The sequence below is a fragment of the Fukomys damarensis genome, unplaced genomic scaffold, assembly GCF_012274545.1.
Source record: "Fukomys damarensis isolate Sample0158 unplaced genomic scaffold, DMR_v1.0_HiC HiC_scaffold_31, whole genome shotgun sequence".
Lineage (NCBI taxonomy): Eukaryota > Metazoa > Chordata > Mammalia > Rodentia > Bathyergidae > Fukomys > Fukomys damarensis.
In genome coordinates, this window is record NW_022900943.1 from 13,180,612 (window position 1) to 13,205,943 (window position 25,332).

The window sequence follows — 25,332 nt, forward strand, 5'->3', positions numbered from 1 at the left end:
AAAAAAAAAAAGAAATTTATATATACCAATATCATAAAGCTGGGAGGTAAGGGTAAGTGACAAAGCGAGGATCCCAATTTGGCTTTGACCTCATAGACCACATTCTTTCCCGCTGTGCCATATGAACATCTTCTATGGGCTGCAAAGTTCTAGACTGGGGCCACCCAGTAGAACTTCTTGTGATTCACACACGTTCTATATTGGGGTGGTCGGTTGAAACAGCCACAAGCTAGTGAGCACTTGAAGGGTGGCTATTATGACTAAAGGACTAAATTTTGCTTAATTTTAATTAATCTCAATTCAGATAGCCACATCTGGCTACTATCATATCGGACAGCACAATTTCTAGACCTTACCAAACCATTCAGAATCTAGCGGGTGCTTAACAGTGTTGAGTACACAAACTCAAGCTTAACTCCACCATGAAGCTCAGTGTGACTTGCCAGCACAGGGGCAAAGGAGAGGAAGATCCTAAGTCACAATCTCCTGGCACGTAAATCCCTGTGGCCCCAAGGCCAGAGGCTCATTCTTCTATTCCCAGTGCATTAAAGTGCTCTACAAATGTTTGTGCTCTAAGATGTCCATATGACAGGAGGAGCTGCATAGGGTTTCCATCCCTCACCAACGAGCCCATTTCAAAGGTTTATTTGTGTATCAGAAATGTGGGACTCAGCTGGCAGTCTCCATAAAAAAAACCACTTATACATACTGGTTTGGTGAGATTCCCAGGCAGCCATCAAAACACTGGTCATCCATAAAAGCCCTACATGTGAGATATTTTCAGCACCTGAGTGTCTCTCAACTTGTTTTTTATTATTGTGTATCCCCTCCCCCAAAGACTTAGACTTTTTTCTAATTACCACCTTCATGACATTTTAATACCACAAACTGTTTATGTACTAAATAAATACATGTGCTTTACCTAAGGAGAGTGAGAAACTCTCCCTCCTCCCTCCAGTTTTTGCTGCCTTGAGGGTGACATTGCCACTGTTAGGAACTCAGGCTCGATGGATGTCTGCCCCGAAAACCCGGAAAACCGTGTCCCTTCATCACTCTCTGGGGGAGGTAGGACAACGTGCCCACCTTAGCCTCACTGGGTGAAATATCACCATGCTTTATCTTGGGTTTACTCTCAACATCCACCTGGGTTTCCTTGTCTATGGCCTGGTGTCTGGCAAAGCCTAGGAGCCCAGTTCTCTTTGAGACCCACTCTCTCAACTCCTTTCTCCCAGAAGCCGATGCCGTCCTATGTGAGCTAACAAATGCGAGGAGACAAAGTGGTCCAACAGGACTGGCACAAAAATCAACAGAAATGTCGAAAACATTTACAGCGACTGAACAGCAACCTCATGACTGCTGAATGTAACAATAAAAAGGGTTAGTATGGTATTTTTGCATGTTTCCTACTAATTTACTTTAATTATGCTTAATAATGGCTACTGATCTGTGACATTTTGGAAATTTTTAAAACAGGTTTCCCAACTGGCTTAAAAGCTAGATGCGCTGTGAAGCCATGGTATACAGCCCAAGGATCAGGGGCTTTTAGAGGAGCCTGAGGCATCACCAGAAGAAGGTGACCAGGAGACACTTGATGGAGCAGATGATAATGGAATTGGACAGAAAAAAATGCACAGAATTCTAGTTACAGTAACGCTGGGGTCACCCTTTAAATCAGGGACAGTTCTGAGACTGGCATGTGCTCTTGAAATAAGGATCAAATCCAAGCTTGTCCTTGGAAGTTAGGAGCACTTGACAGCTCTTTATTTTAGGGACAAGCCTTTGCTTTCTTTACCTCAGGAGGAGGCTCTGACAGCCAAGATATTGGCTCCTGGCCCAAGCAGTAATCATGTGAACTTTTAATAAAAACACTACAGAGGAAGCAATGCTGGTGCTAAACAACAGCATGTTTTAAAAATAAACATCTGAGGATAAAAGATTCTTCAGAGAGCTCTCTGATGAAGTTACCAACTGGAGAACAAAGTCTTCATGACAAAATCCGTTCACCTTGCAGTTAAGGTGTCAAAATTAACTGGTACGGGAATTTTTTTTCAGTCTTGACCATTCTTCACAACTCTGAATGGATCCTGGTGTTGCATTATGAGTAAAACCCCTACGTACATGATTTCTATCTCTGCTTCCAGAAGAGAGATGTCACCCAAGAGACACAGGCATGGGCTCTGGTGGGACAGATTGGGCTCACATCCCAGCCTCAGTTTCCTCACCTACACCATGGAGGTTTTAAATTTCTGTTCTTCCTTAAGGGTGATGGTGAGGAAAAAAAGTGGACAATCTCAGTTTATAGAGCTTTTATGTGGATTAGAAATGATACCTGTAACATCCTTGTACAGTGTGTCTAGACTTAATCTGTACTCAGTAAATGGCACCCATTATTACGGAATGAATAATCAACATGACATGCATCACTGAGCAATGGAAGGCACTCAAGTATAACCACACCCATTCCTTCATTCATTTCTTTTCTACAGCCATCAAAGAGATCTTTAAAAATATGAATTAAGTGCTTTTATACTCTAGTGTAGTTCTCCAATGTTACTGAAAATAAAATGGAAAATTCCTACCCTGACAAATAGGACCCTGCAGGAGAGTTACCCCGCTGCCTTTCCAGCCCCCACACAGGTCACCTGTTGGTCTCGTCCCCTCTTCTTTTGCAGATCAAGCTCCTTCTCCCCATGAGGGCTCACACAGGCTGTTCCCTCTGCTGAGGGTGTTTTCCCCTGCTCTTCATTTAGCTTTTAAGTCCTTTTCTGAGCTTCAATCCCTGAGCACCAAGACTCTGATTTCCCTGCTTGTCATTGTGTGTGTCTTATTTCACATTTTAAAAAAAATCACTAAGATTATTATTTAACATGTCTTTCTCACTAGACTATAATCTCAGTAGAGGCAGGAGAGCTAGAAAGCTACTGGTCTACCTATGTATATCTGGTACCCAGCACCAAGGAGCAGCTCAGGAGACACTGCTTGAATGGCTAACATGGTTATTTATGTTTGGTTACCTTCTCCAGAATCTTCTCAGGCTCTATCCCCCGGGGCAGAAAAATGCTCTGGAACGTTATTCACTAGGTCCTGGTGCTGCCCTTATGATCTGTGTGATCTTGGAAGAGTGGCTTAATCTTTCTCCAACCTGCTTCCTTATCGCTAAAGATGGAGATAAGGATCCACCTACTTTATACTTTACAGAGTTGCTCTGAGGGTCAACAAACAAGTTTACAATTTTTAAACTATGAAATATTTCTTTTATTCCCCAGGGAAAGTAAGGCTGGGTATGATCTCACTTTGTTAATCCAGAACATGAGGAAATCTCAGCAGCCCAAATCAACACCACTGGGATATTAAAAAGGAAGATGAAAGGCAGACGGAAATATGAAAAATACATTTCGGAGTACATATTACCTATAACGCCTACATTTCTTAGAGACATTAATACCAAGAACTCCCCTTAAAGTGTTAGATCATTACCCTAAGCTATTCTGTGAAGTTAACAAAATAAACCAGTCCTCAGGCAGAATTAATGAAAGGTCACTCTGTGGCCTGTGTCAGCTGTTCTACTTTGGATGTTCAAAACGTGTGTCAAGAAGCAGTGGTTGGTCTATTGATTCTTCAGCAACCAACTGCTCAGCTGGAAGCTGTTTTCACATTTTTTAACATTATGGAGGATGGTGGTATTTCTAGTCAGAACCAATTGTTCAAAAGACTCCACTTGGTTTTTAGGAGGCTTACTGTTCAATAAAAACACTAAACTCATGCCAGGGGATGAGAATTTAACCCTTCTCTTCCAAAGTCTATGTGATTGCTTTGTCATGAGCAGCTAGTTTATAGCTCAATGAGACATTTCTGGTTTTCTGCCATGATCTAATTATTATTTTTCTGCTTTGCTTCCCCTTAGTGTACAAAATTGGAAGTGAAGGCTTGTTGTGTGCTGACAAACTTGATGGCCAAGTAAGTCTTTTTATATTGTTTTGATTTTTTGAATGAAAGCATTTGGTGCTCTCATGCATGTACGGCTGAATCCTAATATTGACCCCTGTTGCCTCTGGTGCCAAATCAGGGACTTTCTAGAAACTTCTAACAGTAGAAAAAAATTATATAGTATTCTGGATGTACTGTGACACAGTACTATTTTTATTCCTAGGGTTGAGAACAAATAGGTTATCCATGGTTTCACAGTGGCAGGGTCTGGATTCAAAGCCAGACTGTATAGCTCCTTGGTCTGTGCCCTTAACTACTAGACTCTCCTGCCCCTCTATGGCAGATGCTCCCCTGCCTGACATATGCAGGGTGTCCCTTTGTAGAGAATTACACAGGCAGAGTGACTGCTGTAACTTGCTTCCCCTGTGCCCACAGGCTCAAATCCAGATCCCCGAGCAACACATGCAAAGCTAAAGAAGCTACGTGTTGACGTTTCCATCTCTTCCTCCTTTCTGTTTCTACTATTCCAGTAAGGTCTTACTGTTCTCCCAAGAGGCTATGCCTTCTGACATTTTCTTATGACTAGAATAGCTTTTCCTCTCTATTTTTCTTGATTCCTATTCTTCCTTCAAAATGCTTCCTTTATGTTCCACAAAGTACTCACCACACAGCACTGTAATATACTCTGCTGTTCTCTCTGTGATAGGACTTAACTTTATGTATTTTGTGCCTGACATGGATCCTAGTTCACTGAAGAGGGAATGAATGAGTGGATGAACAAAAGATTTCCAAAGCCCATGCATTCAACTTATTAGACGGTCATTAAAATTCCTGGATGGTTTCTCCCTCCTTTTTTAAGAATCAAAATTGGGTTATCTTACTTCAAACAGAGCTGTAAACCAGTCTGGTTCTAATACAGGCAGAAGGTGGCGCATTTGTGTTTGATTCTCTAGGTTTCACTTGTCTCAGGCTCAGAGTGAAGCAGGGTGTATTCATCTCCTGCTATTTTTCATTTGATGACCGTGCAGGTGGCACATTCTTTATGGGAACGCTACTCCTTTTATACTATGCGCTCCTTTCATCTTTGGGGGAAGACATTATACAAATAAAATTAATATGACAGGTTCTCTGGCTTTAGCAGCCATATTCTTACTTGAATTTCTTAATGACAAGGTGCTTAGGCTGCCTTATTTTCCTGGTATCCAAACAAGGCTGGGAATAGGCACAAGAGGCACTTGCAAATGAAGCAGGAGGAACTCACTGGTTCCAGAAGTTGTGAACGAGCCAAGAAATTCATTCTTAGACTTTATGGTCTTAGATTATAACCTTGCCTTTCCCAGTGTGGAGACGTAAGTTTATAAACCACTGTGAAGTGGCAAATTTCATAAGAACTGAACTATATATATAAAAAAAACCCCACAGTTTCAAAAAAAGCCTACATACTTTCCCCCATAGGTGAAGTCGACATTAGAGGTCTTAGCCATCTACACTTATGAGCAGTGCTTATAATTAATAGCAAGTTGTACAAGCCAGTGATGTGTGCATCTCAAATCTTGCATCTTTTTTGCCAGTAAGGGACTCCTGTGCCTGGCTATAAGAAGACTTAGGTCTATGACCAGGTGAATGGCAGCACCTCACCCTCTTAGTTGATTTTCTGCTGGCATACAGTTGGGGTTAACAAATGTTTGTTGAATAAAGTGAAGCCCTGTCTCAGGAAGCACATGGCATAGTTCTTTCCACTGGCGGATATGGGATCATTTCCAGGTACACAGCTGCCTATGAGCAAATGAATTCATAGCCTTAGAAAAATGCCTTCCCCAGACCAAATGATCCAAGTGTGTCATCTTCTACAAACCTGAATTTAAAATGAGGATCTTCAAATTCTCTGGCTCACTGTATTATGTACTGTTCCATCCCCTAGTCTCCAGCATCTCTCCAGGGCATTTATACTCACTGCTTGGAGTTTATTTTGCCACATGGACTCAATACAACTAGACTGTTTCTTGAGAGTCAGGGTCTAGGCTTATCTTTCGTCTACAGCAGGGGTTAGCTGCCTGCTGACCTCTTATGTAAATGTTCTGTTGGCACACAGCCATCTGCAATAATTTATATACTGTCCCTGTCTGCTTCCTCATTTCAGCCAGGGTCGTGTAGCAGGACAGAAACACAGAGGCCCACAAAGTTTAAAGGGCCCACAAGAGGTCCTTTATTGGAAAACCTTGCCGATCCTACTTGAAAGGTAACCAACTCACATATACTGTCCCTGTCTCTTATTTAATAAATACTGTTTAGATCTAAGCATTTAAAAGGCTTGAAATCTTTTCTCTTGGTGAAAAAGTAGTGGAAAACCTCTCTTCACAAGGTTGAGGTCAGGCCCTAAAACTTTTGAAATTGTGATGACTAAGCTGCAGTAACAATCATTTGAAAGCAAGGAGGGACTTGATTTTTAAATCTTCCTAGGATGGAGCCTGAAATTTATATTTGGAGAAGCTCCACACAAATGTAAATTCAGTCACCAATCAGTATTCTTGTGGGGACTGTCAAGTTATTACTAAATGAAATGCAGATGCTTTCCACTGACATCTACTGCTCAGTGAAATGACTGCTCCAGGAAATAGTCAGTCCTAGGACTCACATGCAGTAGCCTGGAAGGGGTGTGGGGGGAAAGATGGAGTTTCCTGGGCTTGGTATAAACATGCAAAGTACTAAGCTGACAACTGGGGCTTCTGCTTGAATTGCTGTCTGCTCTCTCATTTGAACAGGCACCTGCGGGAAATTCAGAGCATAGTTATCACAGGGATGGTTAGGAATGGGCTTTTCTTTGCTCTAGAGAAGGAAAAGCACACAGGAACCAAAGTGGACTTGGCCCAATCTGACCTAGGACAAACTCCAAGTTCTACAGGCTCCAAGTTCTAACATGCAATAATGGAGCAGGGACTAAGGTACCTGATAAATCCCCTGAAGGGGAGCCCACAAGGCAAGACCATCTGCCTGTAGCTACAAGGGAGATCTTCTCAGAAGTGGACATTCCACAGTGGTGGGCATCACAGGGAGAGGTCACATCTCTCAGGACAGGAAGGCCCGTGTGGTTAAAGAAATGTTTCCCTCTTAGAACGTGGTGTCAGGTGATGGAGTCTGGTGGTGCTTAGAGCATCTCCACAGGGAGGCATAAACCGTCTCAGCCTCCTGGAGGCAAGCTGGTAGCTAAGCTGAGGGAGGGGCAGCCCTGTTAAGTCATGAAGATTCCCTTTCAGGAAAAGCCGGATGTCACCCTTGGTGTTTCTTCTGCTTTTGGTCGCCTCCAAACCTTCAGCAAAGCTCTGTTTGAAGCAGCAGTCTGGTCTCACTCACAGTATGGAGAATTAAACTCTTGCTCCTGTTTTACAATGGAGGAGCAGAGGGGGAAATCTCATCAAGAATAGAGTGGTTGTAGCAGTACACAAGGTGGAGTGCAGTGGAGCACAGGCCATGGCAAAGATGCTGCAGTGGAAGAACTGGGACTTCCCAAGAGCGTGGTCAAGAATGTCCGGGAAGGATGCTCCGGGGAGTCTCTGAGTGGGACTCAGGGCCTGTTCCATCCCTGTGCTAGTCACAGGAGGCTCCAGTCATCAGAACTAGAGTATTGAAAAATAGACCTGAATTCAAATTCACTAGCTGGAGCCAGGTGTGGTGGTGCACGCCTGAAATCCCAGCACTCAGGAGGCTGAGGCAGGAGGATTGCTGCAAATTTGAGACCAGCCTGGGCTACTGAGTTCCAGGTCAGTCTCAACTACATAGTGAGACCCTGTCTTCAAAACAAACAAACAAACAAATTCACTGGCTGGAGAGACCTGGCATAGGACATTCTGGAGCCACAATTCTCAGGCATGCCCACAAATTACCCCTGCCATATTTCTGGGGGGTTGGAGAGTAACATAAACAGTTTAGAAATCTAAAGGGTAAAAGGGCTTAAGCCCCGGTCTTTCTCCCCATGGCAAAAAGGTGTGGTTTCTTCAGCATATAAATCTTGAAGAAGACTCTTTTTGTTAATGCCCACACTGTCTTCTTTAAAAATGCTTTGAGATTGTATCTACTACCTTCTCTCTCTTTGCTAGAGCCAATTTGTAACATTATGTCCTTTTGTCCCTACATAATTCCATATGCATTAAAAATCAGGACATTTTCCTCACACAGCTATATACTACTGTCATTTCTTAAAAAAAAGGATCGCTCTCTTGATATCATCTAATATCCAGTCTATGTTCAAATGTTCGTGATTGACCTGTGTGCTGTACTGGAGACTGAAACCAGTACCGTACCTCACATGCTAGGTGAGCACTCTACCTCTGAGTTACATCCTCAGCCCTTTCTTTCTCTTTTCTTTCCTCCTTTCCCCTCCATTCCTGCTCTTCTTTCTTTCTGAGACAGGATCTTACTGAATTGTTCACGCTGGCCTTGAACTTGCAGTCCTCTTGCCTCAGCCTCCAGAGTAGCCGGGATTACGGGCGTGCCCTACCACATATGTTTCACATGCACTTCTTAACCTCATCATCACATAAAGAGGAATTCTTCCTGTTTTTTTAAAACAGCTATAAAGCAAGCATTTTTATGTCAGACTTTGGCGGCTGATTTTTTTTCTTACCTCTTCATTTTGCAATAGCTGTGCAAGTATGGATTATTTCTTTTGAATCTCAGTTTTGGCTATATTTAGGTTTCTAAATGACATATTCCTAGGGGACTCATTCTACCCTTCCCTACATCCCACACACTTCCTCTGGCCTACTAAATGCATCAATTACGCTACTGACCTGCTAGATTTACAAGGCTTTTGCAACGCGAGAATTGCCTTTCCTGTGCATTTTCTGTGGTCATCTTGGGCAGGGCTTGGGGAAGGACCTGCACTCCAGGGTAAAGGTGGTCCTAAGCTGATAGGGTTAGGGAGCAGAGGCAGGAGGAGGTGAGGAAGACTGACCAGGGCAAGTCTGAGGAGCACAGGGAAGAGTCTCTCTTACTTTCTGCTTTATTTCTTAAACAAAACAAAAGAAAAAAAGACAAAGAAGCAAACAAAAATAACGCATATTTACTTTGAACATGTAAAGAAAGCACAATGAAGCACGTTTTCTTACTATCCAGAATGAGCCCTTGTTAACTTTTCAGTTTCTATCCAACTTCTGTATGTTTAATTGAATAAAATCTGGATTGTACAGAACATCTTGTTGTGTCATTTGTTTCCTTCTTCCCCTTTATGCCATAAGATTTCTACATGTCATTAAATACGCATCCAAACAGTTTTTAATAAGTCACACAAAATCGTAACATATGGGTATACTCACAATTTATCATCACTATTAAAATGCTACTATGAAAATCCTTGTACCAGAGGGTGGGGACAAGGGGAAAACTGTCTACCTAGAATGTACCAATAAATTAAATTAAAAAAAAAGAAAATCCTTGTACCTACCTCTTGCATATATCTGAGTATTTATTTATGCTAAATGTGAAATATCAGAATATGCTCCAAACTGCCTTCCACAAAGTCTGTTCCACTGAAAATGTACAAATGAATCCTGTCCCACACCCCTGGCAACACCAGCACTGTCACTTTTCTCCTTTCACCTGAGGATTTTAAACACAAATACAGCACCATTGCTCCCACTCTGCTTTGTGCTCATCTTCCTAGAATCTTTAACCATTTCACTGCTCCGTATCAAAAGAACTGGTAGTGGTTTTGCTCTCTCTAGCTTCTACCTGCTCCTGGGATTTGGTGAAGGCAAGGTGCAGAGGCTTCTGGACCTGGGTAGAGGCTCCAAAAAGGAGCTGTGCTATACCAGTGGAATTCTGTCAATATTTTCCCTAGATTATTTGGAAGGGTGAGCTACACACAGAACTTCCAGACTGCAAATATCTACTTACCAACTGCCAAGAATGGTGCATATTTTCAAATATGCAATGTAAACTAGTATTTTCAAATATGTATTTTTTACCTTTTATTCTCAAACCTGGCTTACACTGACCAAGTTTTGGGTTTGCTGCCTCACTTGGACTAATCTTTTTTACTTTCCCCATAGACACAAGAATTAAATGGTGTCCCTTGTCAGGAGACTAATGAACCTTGCAGAGTTGCATGCAAAATACTTTACATATGTACAATTGTGAGTATTTTGGGGGAGAGAATTCAAAGTTTTCATCTTGTTCTAAAGGAGTCCAAGAAAAGATTAAGGATTTTTTTTTTTTTTTTCCCAGTACGGGGATTGTACTTGGGACCTTGCACTTGCAAGGCAGGCGGCAGCACCACTGAGCTAAATCCCTGGCCCTAAGGATCTCTGATATACGAAAAAAAATTAGGGGATTATAACTGCAATGTGTACCGAGGCCAGGCAAGAGATGTAAGTGGACAAGGTATTAGTCAAGAGGGATGGTGAAGCCAGGCGTGGTGGTGCACGTCTGTAATCCCAGCACTCAGGAGGCAGAGGCAGGAGGATCGCCGTGAGTTTGAGGCCACCCTGGGCTACACAGTGAGTTCAAAGCCAGGATGAACTATGAGACCCTGTCTCACAAAATTAAAATAGAAAATAAGGAGTTGGGGGCTGAGGCATCCTCAAGTGCATTTACTCCAACAAAGAAGAGTAGCTGTCTCTTGCTGATCACTGGAGCAACAGTGCATGGGGACATGGGTCCAATGCTTCCAGATTTTAGTCTTTTTTCAGAGAAATCCAGAAATATTCCAAATTTTACATGTTTAAGATCACTGAAAGCTAAACAAATAAACATTATACAATACAAGAAATGAGTCTGCTGCTTTTTCCCTCAGCCTGCTAGGCTTCAAAGCAGTCAGGCATTTCAAAACTTAGTAAAATGGATAAATAAAAACACTTAAATGCTTTCTTTAGGTTTCCAATAAGCCAAGTAAACCAAGACTAAAAATGAATTTCCTGGGCTGGAGGTGTAATTTAGTGGCAGAACATTTGTCTAGCAAGCACAAGGCCCTGGGTTTAATTCTCTCAGCACCACTCAAACCAAAAACAGGAGCAGCAGCAGCAGCAGCAACAACAACAACAATAGAGCTCCCACGGGACTCCAGTCTGATTGGCACTTGGCACTTGGGAAGGTCAATGGCCAAATATGAAAGCTCCGCAGACCAAGCAGCTACGGACCATAGTAGATCCTGATAGCCTCCGCTCTTCCCTGGCCAATGTCTAGAACTTCATAAAGATGAGGCCTTTTCTGAAATAGTGGAGAAAAGCATTCGAGAAGGTGGCATGTCAGAACCTCTACTCACATGGTTACATAAAACTTCAACTTTCAAGCTGACAGCACTGTGACTAATGACACACCACATTTTACCAATTGCCAGAATTAAGCTATTTACAAGACACAATGGAATGTGTGCAGCAGCATACCATACTCAGAGGAATGACATTTTTGCAACCAAATTAATCTCTACACAAGGGAGCTCGCTCCTTGAAGGAGCTTTGCAATACAACAATAAGAGAAAAATCATTTTCAAATTCAACTAAGTCACAAGTTCCTATTTAAACATACTGGCCTTTTAAAATATGGTTCAAATATCCAATCACACCTTTCCCACGGCTTTTGGCCTCTGGCCCTGTGGCGAATTTGCAAGGCAGGTATGTAGCAAGTGCGGAGTTCTGTGGAGGAGTGGAAGTGGGTGAGAACCAGGAGCAAAGGGACCTGAAGGCAGCTGCCAAATGTGTAGTGGGAAGGACAGCTGGAACTAGCAACGAATGAATGAACTGCTGAAAACAGGAACAAAACTGACGACCAGTTTTTTCTGCGGACTGTAGATGACCTTTCAGTAACCACATAGGCCTTTTTCTCCCTTCTATGTCTTAGAAAGAGCTTTATTTCTGACATATTTGAAAATGGTATTTCCCTCCTGAGACACTGTATGCTGCACAAGTGAAGACTTGAGCTATGGTAGACGGTGATGTAAGCAAAGAGCAATACCACTTTGAGAATACTGAACTCTTTCTACCCAACCAAACATACACATTCCACGTGAGGAAACTGCGTGCGTGCGTGTGTGTGTGTGTGTGTGTGTGCGCACGCGCGTGTGTGTGTGTGTGTGTGGTGTGATGCATCTAATTCCATTTTCCCCATAATTAGAAAAGAGTGATATAGGTTCTTCTGGACGCTTTAATAGTCAGAGAGAATATCAAGGTACCTGTTATCATGCTGGATATAATTAATGGCAAAATGATGAGTTTCAGCATCCTCATTAGAATTTCTCCAGGAAAAGCAAAGTAAAATTTCTCTAGATTTGAGAGCTGGCTGTATTCTCGAACCAAGATTCCTATGACAATGCCTAAGGAAAACAAAGAAAAAAGAGAAATGTTGGGGTTTGCTGATGCAAAAATATGAAAAATCTGTAAATTTTAGGCAGGTGTGGCACCACTGAGCTAAATCCCTGGCTCTGAAGAACCTGTAAATTTTAATGGCAAGAGAAACAGCTTAGATCCATTCCCCAGTGAGCATGTAAAATTTAGACTTAACCTCCACTATTTAAAGATTACACATTAGTCAGTAAATCTGTAAGAAAAAAAAAATCTTCACATGAAAGTTTTTGTTCTCATTTCTTCCTTATAACCTATTTATCATAAAGAAAAACATGAAAGAACACTGTGGGGAAAATAATTCATTATCTTAATCAATTGATTGGAGCTACTTCATTTTGACACACCACTTTACTGAGTAACTGTGTTCTCAAATGCTTTGCATTCTTTCCAGTTATTTCTAGGTAATGACAAGCTCAAGTTTACCTGATCAAGAGGCTTTTTATGGAGTTTCTGATCTTGTGTTCCTCTAATTATGCGATTACAGGTGTATGTTCACTATTAAAACGTTACATTCTCTGAAATTTTGCCTTAACAAGGTGAACATATGAAATCCTCCAATTGTAAGGAGAACAAAATTTAATGATGACTCTCATAACTAAAACTCATAAAGAATTAACAGTTTATCTTTATTTCATTCCAGATAGTTCTAATGACATCCAACTATCTACCCTCCCTTCCTACAACACACACACTTTCTTTTTAACCCAGCAGTAAACGGATTGAGATGATGCTGTCATCTACGTTTCTTCATCAACTTCTGAGGCGCAACAGGCTAACTGGAAGTAAAGTGATCAACTGGCAGGAAGACTAGAGGAGGGTGTTACTGGACATGAAATTCCCAAACAATTACTTTGTGGAAATTCAGAATTTCTTAGAAACAGTAAAATATAGGGCAATGAAGAGATGTGAATTATAACCCAAACTAGAATATTAATCTAAATTCAGGTATCCCTCCTTTGCCCACTAGTAGAACAAATAGATGGGCCTCACATGACACGTGTTATGTAACAAACTCATCTTTAGCTTAATTTTATTTTCCTACATAGTCTACTTTTACTTTGATCTCTTTATTTCAGTATGTGTATCACTGGTTGCACTTCTGGTCATAAACATTTACCAAATTGTGGCTAAGACAAAACGATTCTATTATCAATCCAACTTAGTTCATTTACTAAAATCTAGTATTAGAGACTCACAAATGGTTAAGACATCAAGGATCCTTTTCCCAAGGAAGTACAAGGTTACTGGAGCCATGAGAGGTGCTGGAGATTGAACCTGGGGCCTTGTGCATGTCAAACACAGTGCCAAGGATTCAAAATATTTTAAGTGAATTTAGAAGGCACGATGTGCTCATTTTATGCCTTATTAATTGACTATATTCAGCTGTAGTAAGACATAGGGATAGTTGTAATCCTCAGGGCTTAAAAAATAAACTTTCTCATACTATTTAGTTTGCTTCAAGTACATTTTGGCCTGTTTGTCAAAGAAATCTCAGTATGCAAAAATAAAATAAAATAAAAAGTGTGTCTGTGTTAAAAAAAACCACCACAAAAGCATTCTGCTGGGTTACAACAGGAGCGCATGTGCTTAACCTTAGGGCTTATGTTACTAATAATGAACTGTGCCTCTAATTAACTCCACCAAAGTGAGTGCAGGGTGGTTAGATAGAAATAATCCTGCTATTTTCCAGTCTTCAGCCACATGTGGGGGTTTATGGCAGAAACGAAAGAGTTGTCACTCTGAGTGGTTTGGAAACAATCCAAGGTGACACCCTACGATGAAAACTGTAGGTTGTTACGTTTGGCAATTAAAACTTTCTATCAAGCTTGTTCTTGAAGTAGAGAGCCCCAAACGGCACTGCTGCATTTCTTTACTTTACTGAAAGTAAGAATAGAAATGCCAACCAAGTGCTGGAAAAGCAGCAGGGAGGATCACGGATGTCAGCCTGAAACACCTGGGCACCTGTGGTGCCTGGTGAACAACCTCATCCAGGAGCTATGCCTTTTGAATGGGTGTTTTATTTTGTCTCTGTCAAGTTTGGAAACATCAGAATCAAGACAAAGAAAATCACTGGAAGATTTTCCAGGTCCCAAGATGAGAAGAAAAACTCACAGGGCACAACCCTTCCCTGACCATTCACAGGGCTGGATAAAAGTGTGTAGAGAAAGCTTAATTCCCCATTGTGTGTGTGGGATGGGGTTGGGAGGCATGGGCCTGGTTCACCTGGTAGGGCCATTCCCAGAATGAGAGGTGAAGACCAAAAACCTCCCTGAATGGTGGGGTTCTATGGAGGCCCATGACAAGGTCAACAAGGTCAACAAATAGTCCTCAAAGATAAAGTAGTTACTTGGACACTTGAAGCCCCACCAATGGACCCAGGACACCACTTAGGAGCTTCTTTCCTCTACCCAGGCAAGATGACCCCAACTAGATAAAAAAGAACAGGGGATGAATACTGGTGTTAAGACAAGCAGGCTGAAGTTCTGGTTCTAGCACCTGAGTGTTGTGTGACCTGAGTTAGAGCTTGAACTTAACTCCCTTGTCAAACTGTGAGGAAGGGGTTAGACTGGCTGCCTTCAAAGGTCCCTCCAAATGCCCAGGATGCTGTGATCACCTTGGAACTTTGTTTTCCTCCACTTTATAAGGGATCACAGGATCTCAGCTCCAAGAAAACTGTGCATGCTTTCTCTAGCGTTTATATGAAATACAAATATGCTGGTAACAAAGAAAAGAAAGAAACACCGGAGGAAGGCAATCAAAGGGATTTTGAGGTTCAAAGATGCAAGTTAAAAAGAGATGAACAGAATGGCTTCTCCTCCTGCCCAAGCTGCCTGGAGAAACACCTGCTGGTCTCATGGCTTGGCTCAGAGGTTCTGGGGTGATTTTTTATTGCTAACTTAAAAAAATTAATGTTTGGAATGAAATATTGAAAATCTATGCAGAAAAAAAGGTACACATCATGGCATCAACCTGTCTCTTCCTCCCGTCTTGTTCAGGACCAAACTGGCTCTTGGACCCCACACTTCTTGCAGCTATGACATTAGCCTGGGGATGGCAGGTGAGTTGTATTAGACTCAGACTCATGAAAATGGCATTGTTCCTATTTGGAGGTACTTGAAGAAAAGAGATTAGAGAGAGAGAGAAAGAGTGTGTGTGTGTGTGTGTGTGTGTGTGTGTGTGTGTGTTTTCAACAGTTTTCTAGTACACAAATTAATTCTGGCTTGGTTAAATATGAATTACTGACAAAGAAAAACATATATAATTGACACTTTAGTTATCAAGCTTGCCATCATGCTAGGCATTAATTAACATATGCCATTTTGTCCTTCTGGAGCTGCTCATGATACCTTATTATGACAATGTACATACCCTGGATAGATGGCAGGATGATTTTCCTACCCTGTCTTTACACTGAAATATTACCTGTATCCTTTCCTCATCCTTTTCCTGTTCCTTAAAGATCTAAGTAGCTCCAGTGATGCAAGGTCTTTACAGGAATTTTGGCTCAAGATCCAGCTGCCTGGGTCTATAAAGCTTTTATTTATTTTATCCTTAAAAAGAACTTATTATACTAGCAATAGTAATTATAGCTCTACTGGGAATGAAAATAATTATAAAAGTTCACCCACATATTGGATGTGGCGATGCACTCCTGTAATCCCAGCACTGCAGAAGGCGGTGGACTGCTGTGAGTTCCAGGATAGCCTGAATTACACAGCAAGACTGTATCTCAAAAACAAAAAGTTCACTCACAAACTAACTCAGATATATGGAACATTGATTGTTATTTTTATATACATTGCAATTAGGCATAATATACTGGTTAACAATAGTGACAATTCAACACGTTAAATAAATACCTCTTATACACTTTTTTTTTGGTACTGGGGATCGAACTCGGTCCCCTGCACTTGCGAGGCAGGCGGCGAAATCACTGAGCCAAATCCCAGGCAATAAACACCTCTTCTACATAATGTCTTGTAAATTTTCTTCATTTTTTGAGATAAAACAGTGCAAACTACATTTCCTGTTGAAAGTACAGTCATTCATAAAGGAAAACATTTATTATTGCAATAATAAAGAAAACCTGTATTATTGTGACCTGTCCCTTTTAAAGCCTCCAGCATTCAATATAGTGCTTGGCACATGTTCATTTGGTATTGCTTTTAGATATTACAAAGAATGTGTCTAACGTACTTTCTTCCCTTAAACTGCTTACCTTGAGTCATCTCTCCTTTGTGTACACACTCTACAGTTCATTCAGTCTGACTGAAGAAGAAAGTTGATCTTATCAAGGGTCCAGTGGGTTTCTCTGGCACAGAGACTGGCCCGTAGGATAACTGGCTGACCTGGCGCATTACTGAAACTGGACCAGCATCTCTGTGCCCAGGAAGAGAGATGCCCACCCCTCCTGAAGCAGCTCCTGAAACAACGGTTATACTTTTATTCTGCATCATTACCACAATGGGTACCCTCAGTTATCCTTTCAACCCCTTACACATTAGTGGGCCATCCTGGAGGAGTCTGCTGCTATTTTTGTTACGTGAACTTTGAAGCAATTTCTGTGGACCTTCTGTGGGAATGCTGTCTAAAATAATAGCACAGTTCTGGGATGCTTCTGTGCACAGATAATTTGGTTTGTAAACAAAAGTGGCAAGTTTTTGTTTCCATTCACAAACTTTGCATTGAGAGACAAACACGACCACAGCCATCTTCTCCACAAAAGCACAAACACAGCCATCTTCCCCCAAATCGTGAAACAAGTTAAATTCATAAACCAAGGTGCCCCTGTACATTATGGTGTGATACATATTACAGTTATAGAAAATGTCCAGCCTAGGCAAATCTATAAAGAAAGAATTACTAGTTGTCATGAGTGGAAGTGAGAGATGGAGACTGACTGCTCATATGGACAGGATTTCTTTCGGGGACATGATTGGAAATGTTCTGAAATTAGATACAGTAACGGTAACACAATACAGTGAAATGCTGGGCGTGGTGGTGCACACCTGTCATCCCAGCACTCTGGGAGGCTGAGGCAGGAGCATCACAAGTTTGAGTCCAGCCTGAGCAACACAGTGATTTAGTGAGACCCTGTCTCAAAATGAGAAATATAAAACTGGGATGGCAATGTAGCTCAATGTGAAGGCCCTGAGTTCAATCCCCAGTATTTCCTCAAAAATACTTACAGTGAATATACAAAAAGTCAATGAATCGTGTACTTTGTAATTCACGTAAGATTTACCATTGTAATCCCAATTTTAAAAAACATACACTAAATTGATTAAAATGGGGGAAATATCAGATAATATCTGATAGACATTTTGATTGACAATTTGATGTTTTTTCATGGGATGGGTGAGCTAACAACAACACAGAGGAAACTTCTTTTCGTTTTAGTCATCGTACCAACACACACAGAGATGTGGCATTTCGTTCAAACTTGGTAGATGTGTATGAGCTTATCAAACCTGAAAGTCCCACCATCTGGAAATAATAATTTGAAAGCCCCAATGGAGCCAGACATGTTTATTAACAGCTCCAAAAAAGATGATAAATTTAAAGAAAAGTTGTGATTACAGATTGTGGTTCACAGCCCCACAGAGGAGATGTTTGAGAGCTTAATTTCTAGTTGCAGAGTGTAAAAATGAATCAAAACAGCCATCAGAAAACCAGTGTTATTCTAGGTGTATGATCTGAAAATTCCTGGAGGAAAAGAAAATGAAATCTAACAGCTTAGAAGAAAATTAGCTGTCATGAATGAATCACTTGCACCCTGCTACATACAACCCTTTAGCTAAGTGCTGTGGAGAACACAAGGTCCTGGTCCCCACATAGTTTAGTCTCGGAACCTTATTTCTTAAAATTCATAGCAGAAATTTCCAGGGGTCACTGAGATCTAGAGCTGAGTATGCTCTTCCAGTTACCAGTACTGCAACCATAGTGAGCTACTTAACCTCTCCAGACTCACTACCCTCATCACTCAAAGACAGGTAAGCAGAGGCCCGTGCCACATGAACCACTGAGAGTGGTTTTCTTGTTTCGTTTTTGGTTTATGACAGGGATCTTGCTTTGTTGCCCAAGCTGGCTTTGAACTTGCAATCACCAGCGTCAGCCCCAGAGTCAGCTGGGATTACAGGTGTGCACCAGGGCCCAGTGTGTTAAGAGTTAAGTAAAATAATGAATGTGAGGACTGAGCCCTACCTCTGGCCTGCAGGAAGCTTTAATAAGCATTAGCTATGATCAAATAACAGTTAATAGCAAAAATAGAGAAAATAGCACTTTCCAAATTAACCTACATGCTCGTATAAGCAAATACTATGCAGAATCAGAGAGTGGAGAGGGGTTAAGAATCTGGACTCTGCCAGGCATAATGGCACACACCTGTAATCCCAACACTTGAGAGGCTGAGGCAGGTGAACCACTCTGAGTTTGAGGCCACCCTGTGCTACATAGTGAGCTTAAGGCCAGCTAGAACTACATAGCAAGACCCTTTCAAAAAAATGGATTCTAATTCCCTGTCTTTTTTCCTTCCTATTTGTTTTGAGACAGGGTCTCACCATGCTCAGGCTGGCCTCTACTGGCGATCCTTCTGCCTCAGCTTCCTGAGTACTGGGATTATTGACATGTACCATCATTCTTAGCTTTTAATTCCCTCTCTACCACATACTTAGCTATGTCATTTAATCCTTTTGCTTTTTGGTTGCTACATCTAAAAAGTTCAATGAAGGTGCCTTAGGAAATATTGTGAAGACTAAGAAAATGTGTATCTGAAGCACTGTGTGATCTAAACCAATGATATGCATTATTTTTACCTCAGTTTATATATTATTATTTGTTTCTATTTCCTTGAGAAACCATTCAAGATAGATTTTTATGTCGTAAAATTTAGAGGACTAAAGACACATTCCCTTAGCTCACCCTGACTGCACACACCTATAAACCCTTAAACCTGGAAGGCTGAGACAGGAGGACCACAAGTTCAAGTCTAGCTTGGTGAATTTAGCAATTTAATGAGAACGTGTTTCTTAATTTGAGTTTATTGGTACATTCTAGGTAGACGGTACAGTTACATTCATTATTGGGATCTTGTACCTTTACATGACAGGTCTTGGTTCAATGAGAACCTGTTTCAAAATTAAAAGAATAAGAAAGAAAGGGCTGAGGATGTAGCTCTGCATGAAAGATATGAGTTTAGTCCCCAGTGCTGGGGTGGGGGTTGAAGGAGACACCCTGTCCCAGAGTGTGTGGCACACACATTCCCAGGGGTGTGCTGGGAACAAAAAGGAACAAAAGCTCCTATTGAGAGCAGGCAGAAACCCCAATTTTGTTCAGCTCAGTTCAGCTTGCAACTGTCTTCAAACTAATGAATATTACCCAAGTTCCACTTTTGGAAACATGGCAGAAAGATGCTGAAGACTCTAAGGCAGACAAAACAGTGGGAAAATATGACAAGTTAGACACAACTGGGCCCAAACCCTGCCCTTCACTTTTGCCTTACCTCTGGGCAGAGGATAAATGGCAGCCTCTTTGTGCTCAATCTCATCTCAGTCGAGAAGGAATGATGCCTGACTCAGACTCTGAGTATTAAAGGTGACAAAGTACAAAGTCAGAAATTTCTGTTTGACCCATTTCTTCCCTCCTGGTCACGTCTGTTTTTCTGCTTGAGGGTGCGGAACGGTGAGAGTGGAAGCCAAGTGACCCGATATTTTTCACTCTATTATAGGCAGAGTGGGAACAGTGGCTCCTCCATCTGAAAAGAGCCATAGACACTGGGTGGACAGGGGCTGGAGCCTGGACAGGGTGTGGGCCTCCACCAGTGCCGATTCTAAACAAAGGAAAGAAGCCTGCAGATGGTGGTCACAGAGACGTTTAAATCATGAAACTGCCATAGAAGAACATTTCACCACTCCGAGAAGTAAGACTTTTTGGCTAGCTGTCCTAAAATCACAAAGAAGGACTCCATTCTTAAAGACAAAATTTAAATGTAGAGTTTATGAAGTTGACACCAAAGATTGCAAATGTGCCACACTCAGGACTCAGGGAGGTAGTGAGGGATGCAGGCCCTGGGGTGTCTGTGGCAGTTCTGCCAGCTCTGGCCATGCATTATCATGCAAAAGTGAGGGCCCAGGGTGGCCTTGACCTCCACAGTTTTCAAGAGAAACCAGGAATCTGGGTCTTTGTATAATACCACACAATTCTAAAGTGTTAACACATACTTTAACAACTGTTGAATTCTGGGAAGTCATGCCAAACACCTCTGCAACCCAATTTTCTCCTCGGCTCTCATCTTCCCGCAGTTTTCCCACAGTGCAAGATTCCGTAACAGAACAGCAAGAGAGACCAGGGTTCTGTTGAAAACCAGTATCAGAGCATCAGGAAATGAGCACAAAGAACACATGAAGCCTCCTGTGGTCTCCAGTCCATGTGATAAATGTTACCCGAGTGACTTCCTTGTGCTAGCACCAAGGGGAGGTGACTGAGGACACAGCTCCTGCCACCCAGAACTCAATCTAGTAGGCAGGATGGGATACCCACATGCTGTCAGACAAGGAAAGTCGCTGGTCTACAGGAAAGGCCACCAAGTGGCAGGAGTTCAAGTCTACCCTTTACATTCCTACTCTGTGGGATCAGGAAAGGCAAAATTTCAGATGTGCCTTTGATGTGAAAATAGGAATTCAGCAGACAGGAACCACGGAGGAGGAAGAAGAGCGGGGAGAACAAAGGGGTCAAGAGAGGAAAACCTGTCACGCACCAAGTGTCTGTCGTTGTATCTTACAGGCTGAGAACCAAAAAGGCTTGGGACCAGAGTATTTTGGGATTTCAATTTTGTAAAATTTTGGGATATCTGGATACATGTGAGATATGCTGGGGATGGGAATCATGTCTAAACATGAAATCCATTAATGTTTTTATATACCTTATACAAATAGCCTAAAAATATTTTTATATACTTCATAACTCTGTGCAAGAAACAATGTTATAGAATTTTCCACTTGTGGTATCATGGCAGCACTGAAAAGCTTGGATTCTGGAGCAGATTAGGGATGTTCAATCTGCATTTTATTTCTCTAATCTAACAAGCCTGTACTGTATTTACAGGTGAAGGAAAGCACAGAAAGGAATAGGAAACTTGCCCACAGTCAGAGATGTACACCCGTGGGACCCAGGTCTACGTGACCCCCAAATTCAATTCCTTTATACAGAACCAGTACGTGTTTGGTTTCAGGTGTAGTTTAAAGAGCTGAGATTAGAAACATAGCTTGGTGCATTCTACAAAGGGATTTGAATACCAGGGCTGAGAATTTACATTCCCCTAACCCTTAGTTGTTCTCCCTACTAAAGCAGATCATCCTGAGGATTGGATGAGATAAACCATCCCAAATATAAAGATGAGCTATCGGGAGAGTTAAGGAGTAGCAATTGAACATACTGGCACAAGGGCAGGCACAGAGTGGAGACCAAGTCAGGTGAGATACGTGGGACAGATTAGAGCAGGGAGGTGAAGCGGTGGGAATCGCTCACGGGCATGGTAGGACTTCCCGTGGGATGGGAAGATGAGAAGAAGCCCTAATCGGAACGGGGAGGTAGAAGATAGTAGAACGGAAGATCCTGGACTCAAGAGGGAGTTAATGAAAAGTTTCGGGGAGAGGAAGAGATGGTTTATTTCAGAGTTTAGGTGAGAGGGACTATAAATCAGTTCATGAAATCATCTTGTCTGAAGCGAGAAACAGGGTGAGTGAAGCCATTCTTGACTCTGCCATGTTCCCCCGCAGTCTGTTTGACTTCACCTGCTGGCCCACATTAAACCCTCCACTCTGGAGCTCAATCTGCCAGGCGTCAGCTGGTCTGTGTTGCATTCAGTTGATCACACGTGTCCATGCCAGTGTCTTTGGAGGGATGCTTAGAGTGAAGGGCTCAGACTTGCCTGACGTCAGGGACATCTGTTTTGAAACAGTTTTCGCAGAACTTCAGATCACTTCCTCCTTCCTTGTGGCAACTCACCAACTAGGAACCCGGACAGCCCTTGCACCAATGTGGTTTACTAAGAAAACTGAAAGCTAATTATTGGGATATGGCTTGAATTCAGAAGGAAGTTTTGAAATGGCTGGAGAGGAGGAACTTGCCCAACAATTGTTCAGACTCTTTGACTACTTCAGGGAAAATACTTAACTGCGGGGAGGGCAGAGTATCTAATTCTTTGTTCCATCCTGGATCTGTACAGGACAGAAACAATCGGAGCACCACACTCCTTGCACAACACATCCTGGCTCTATGGGGGAAGAAGCAGATTCTGTTAGCAGCACTGGGGCAGAAGTGGGAGCAGACACTCCTGGGTGACCAAGGGGCCAGTTTTCCTGAAAAGGTGACTCTTCTTTCGCAAGTGGATAAAACACTCAAATTCTTAGGCTACAACACTCAGGTGGTAAAAGAGATGGGTATCAGGAAGAAGCCGGCCAGGCTAAGCACGCATCTCTCCACCCTCTGACATGCACTCCACTTTGATGTCGGTGTGTCTGCATGCCCGAAGGATTCTGTCTTCTACCCTCTTGGGATGCACACTCTCCCAGGGCACTCTCACCTGTCTTATAGCTCCAACGTCTGCCTCAACCTCTGGTCTCATTCTGTCTCCTAAGTATTAAACTCAATATACATTTGCCTTCTGGGAATCTTCACCTTGACAGGGGCCCCACTGTGAGAAAGATATACTTGTTTTTCCTCTTCCCCAGGAAACCTCAGATTTTTCATCTTGGATTCCCTGGTGGGTTAAAAATAGGATTAATGAACTGGATGGCGCACACCTGTAATCCCAGCTACATAGGAGGGTAAAGTAGGAAGAATGTAAGTATGAAAGAAAGTTTGAGGCCAGCCTGGGCAACTTAATGAGATCTTGTCTCAAAGGGGGGTGTCCTCCTGGCCTCAAAGAAAAGAAGAAAGAGAAAGCTGGGGATGTAGTTTGGTGGTACAGTACCCTTGAGTTTGACCGCTGGTGATACCAAGTATCTGATACTCCCTTCCATCAAGAGAGTCTTTGTCTCCTTCTCTTGAACCTGGACAGGGCTTTGTGATTGCCTTATAAAGTAGAATACAGTTTGGAGGAGGCTGCACAGAGTTGGAGGTAGATTAGAGAGACCCAGCTTCTGCTTGTCTTCTGGGGACACTCACTTGGAAGCAGTCATCATGTAGGAAGTCCAGCTACCCAGAAACTGCCATGTTGGAGAGATCATACTGGAACGGGATCGGGGGGGGGACAGAGGGGAGAGAAAAAGAGGGAGATGGAGAGAAAAAAAAGGGAGAGACATACAAAAGGAGAGGGCAGCTGCTTGAGTCATGCCAGTCCAGACAGCAGACCAGTGAGCTACAAGCCTTTAGTGATTCCAGCCCCAGGCAAAGCTCCCTACAATCATAGGAGAGACTCCCAAGTGAGAAGTGCCTCACTGGGTCCAGGTAACTCCCATAACCATAAGAAATAAAAATAGGATCATTGTTATTTTAAACCACTAAACTTGAGGGTGATATGTTACAAAGAATTGTGTTTTCTGTGAACATTTTTCAAGGGCTTACCATGAAACAGATTCTGGTGTTAGCGTAATTAACTCTGTTCTTCACAACTCTGTAACTTCATTTTCAGGTGAGAAACTAAGCACTAGTAAATAAAGTAACCTCCACAACACCCCAAACGAAATTAGTGATCCAACTGAGATATAGCGGTTTGGGTCCAAAATAGCACACTTTGAAGATGTTCTAGATGACTGTATGCCTTATGCCACATAACAAGTTCTGCTGATTCTACTGATCAAATTAACACTCAGGAGTCGGGAGTCAGGAGTGAGCTGGTCTGTATTACATTCAGTTGTTCACACATGTCCATGCCGGTGTCTAACACTCAGCTCTCCCTTCCATCTTTACTGCTATGGTCTGAACGCGTCTTCCAAAAGGTCACGTGTTGGGAACGTAATTCCCAGATTCACATGTGAATCGTATTTGGAGGAGGGCCTTTGGGTAGTAGTTAAGGTAAGAAGTATGGGGCTCCCATGATGGCGTTAGTGTCTTCATCAGAAGAGGAAGAGGCCAGAGCTACAGCAGTGGCTCTGTCTACTCAAGTGACATGTGCCACCCTGCCACGCTACGCTGCAGCAAGAAGGGCCTCATCTATGCAGAGCATCTTGGACTTCCCAGCCCCCAGAACAGTGAACCAAATTACTTACTACATTGTTTTTAAAGTACCCATTCTCATATAATTTGCTGCGGCAAGAGTAAATGGACTGACACTAACACTGCCTTGGTTCAAGATGACAGACTTGGCTGAGTCATGCAGCGCCCCCGGGAGCCCTCTGGTAATCTGCAATGGTGGGTAGTGCACAAAAATGTCCCACAAGCATACCATTCCTATTGTGTGTGTGTGTGGCTTATTATTTTCTCTTTGAGGTAAGCCTTCTCTTTCCCCACAGTCCCACCACTTGCAGGCACTGTAGCACTGCTGTTTTCAGGATGCAAGTGCCTGGCATTTTGTCCTGCCAGTTTTCCTGCTTTGGCTTCTCTGAACTCCCAGTTTGCACGTCTCACTCACCATGCCAGGCAGGGAGGTTGCAGTGACTGTGAGTCTACTCCTTCAGCCAGGGCTGACTCCCTCTCCCAAGATGGTGTATCCGCTGGGTGTGCAGCAGGGCGCTGTGATCCAGGAGTGGTCCGGTTTCTCTCACCCCAGACATTGCGTTTTAGTCCAGATAGATTCTTGTTCATTTATTCTCCTATATCAGACTTTATCTTTCACACTTGCTTCAGCTTTTCCCCAGTAGTTTATTCATTCATTTCTTGAAGGACATTTGGTGGTTTCCTATTTAGAGTGATTATGAATAGGGCAGCTATAAACATTTGTATGTAGTTTTTTTCTGCAAACGTTAAGTTTCTCTTTCTCTAGGGTCTGTACCCAAAAGTGGAAATGCTGGGTCATATGGTAACAGCATACTTAAGTTTGTAAGAAACTGCCAAATGGTTTCAGTCAGAGTGGCTGTACCATTTTTCATTCCTATCACCAGTTTTTTTTTTTTTTTTTTTTTTTTTTTCT

The 25,332-nt window shown here is 42.4% G+C and overlaps 1 protein-coding gene across 2 annotated transcripts in view; it reads right to left on the reverse strand.

Annotated features, from left to right (window-relative positions):
* The window catches only part of LOC104859939 (excitatory amino acid transporter 3), a 49,587-nt gene extending 24,579 nt beyond the window's left edge, over positions 1–25,008 (reverse strand). The window contains exons 1-2 of one of the 2 annotated variants that reach the window (XM_010620849.3): positions 24,835–25,008; positions 12,092–12,232 (exon numbers count right to left, since the gene is read on the reverse strand). In XM_010620849.3, the coding sequence (XP_010619151.1) occupies positions 12,092–12,146 (55 nt within the window). In that variant the 5' untranslated portion in view covers positions 12,147–12,232; positions 24,835–25,008. Of the gene's footprint in view, positions 1–12,091; positions 12,233–19,764; positions 19,804–24,834 lie in introns of those variants that run through there. The other variant, XM_010620848.3, reaches the window with a different exon arrangement.
* Positions 25,009–25,332: the final 324 nt, after the last annotated feature.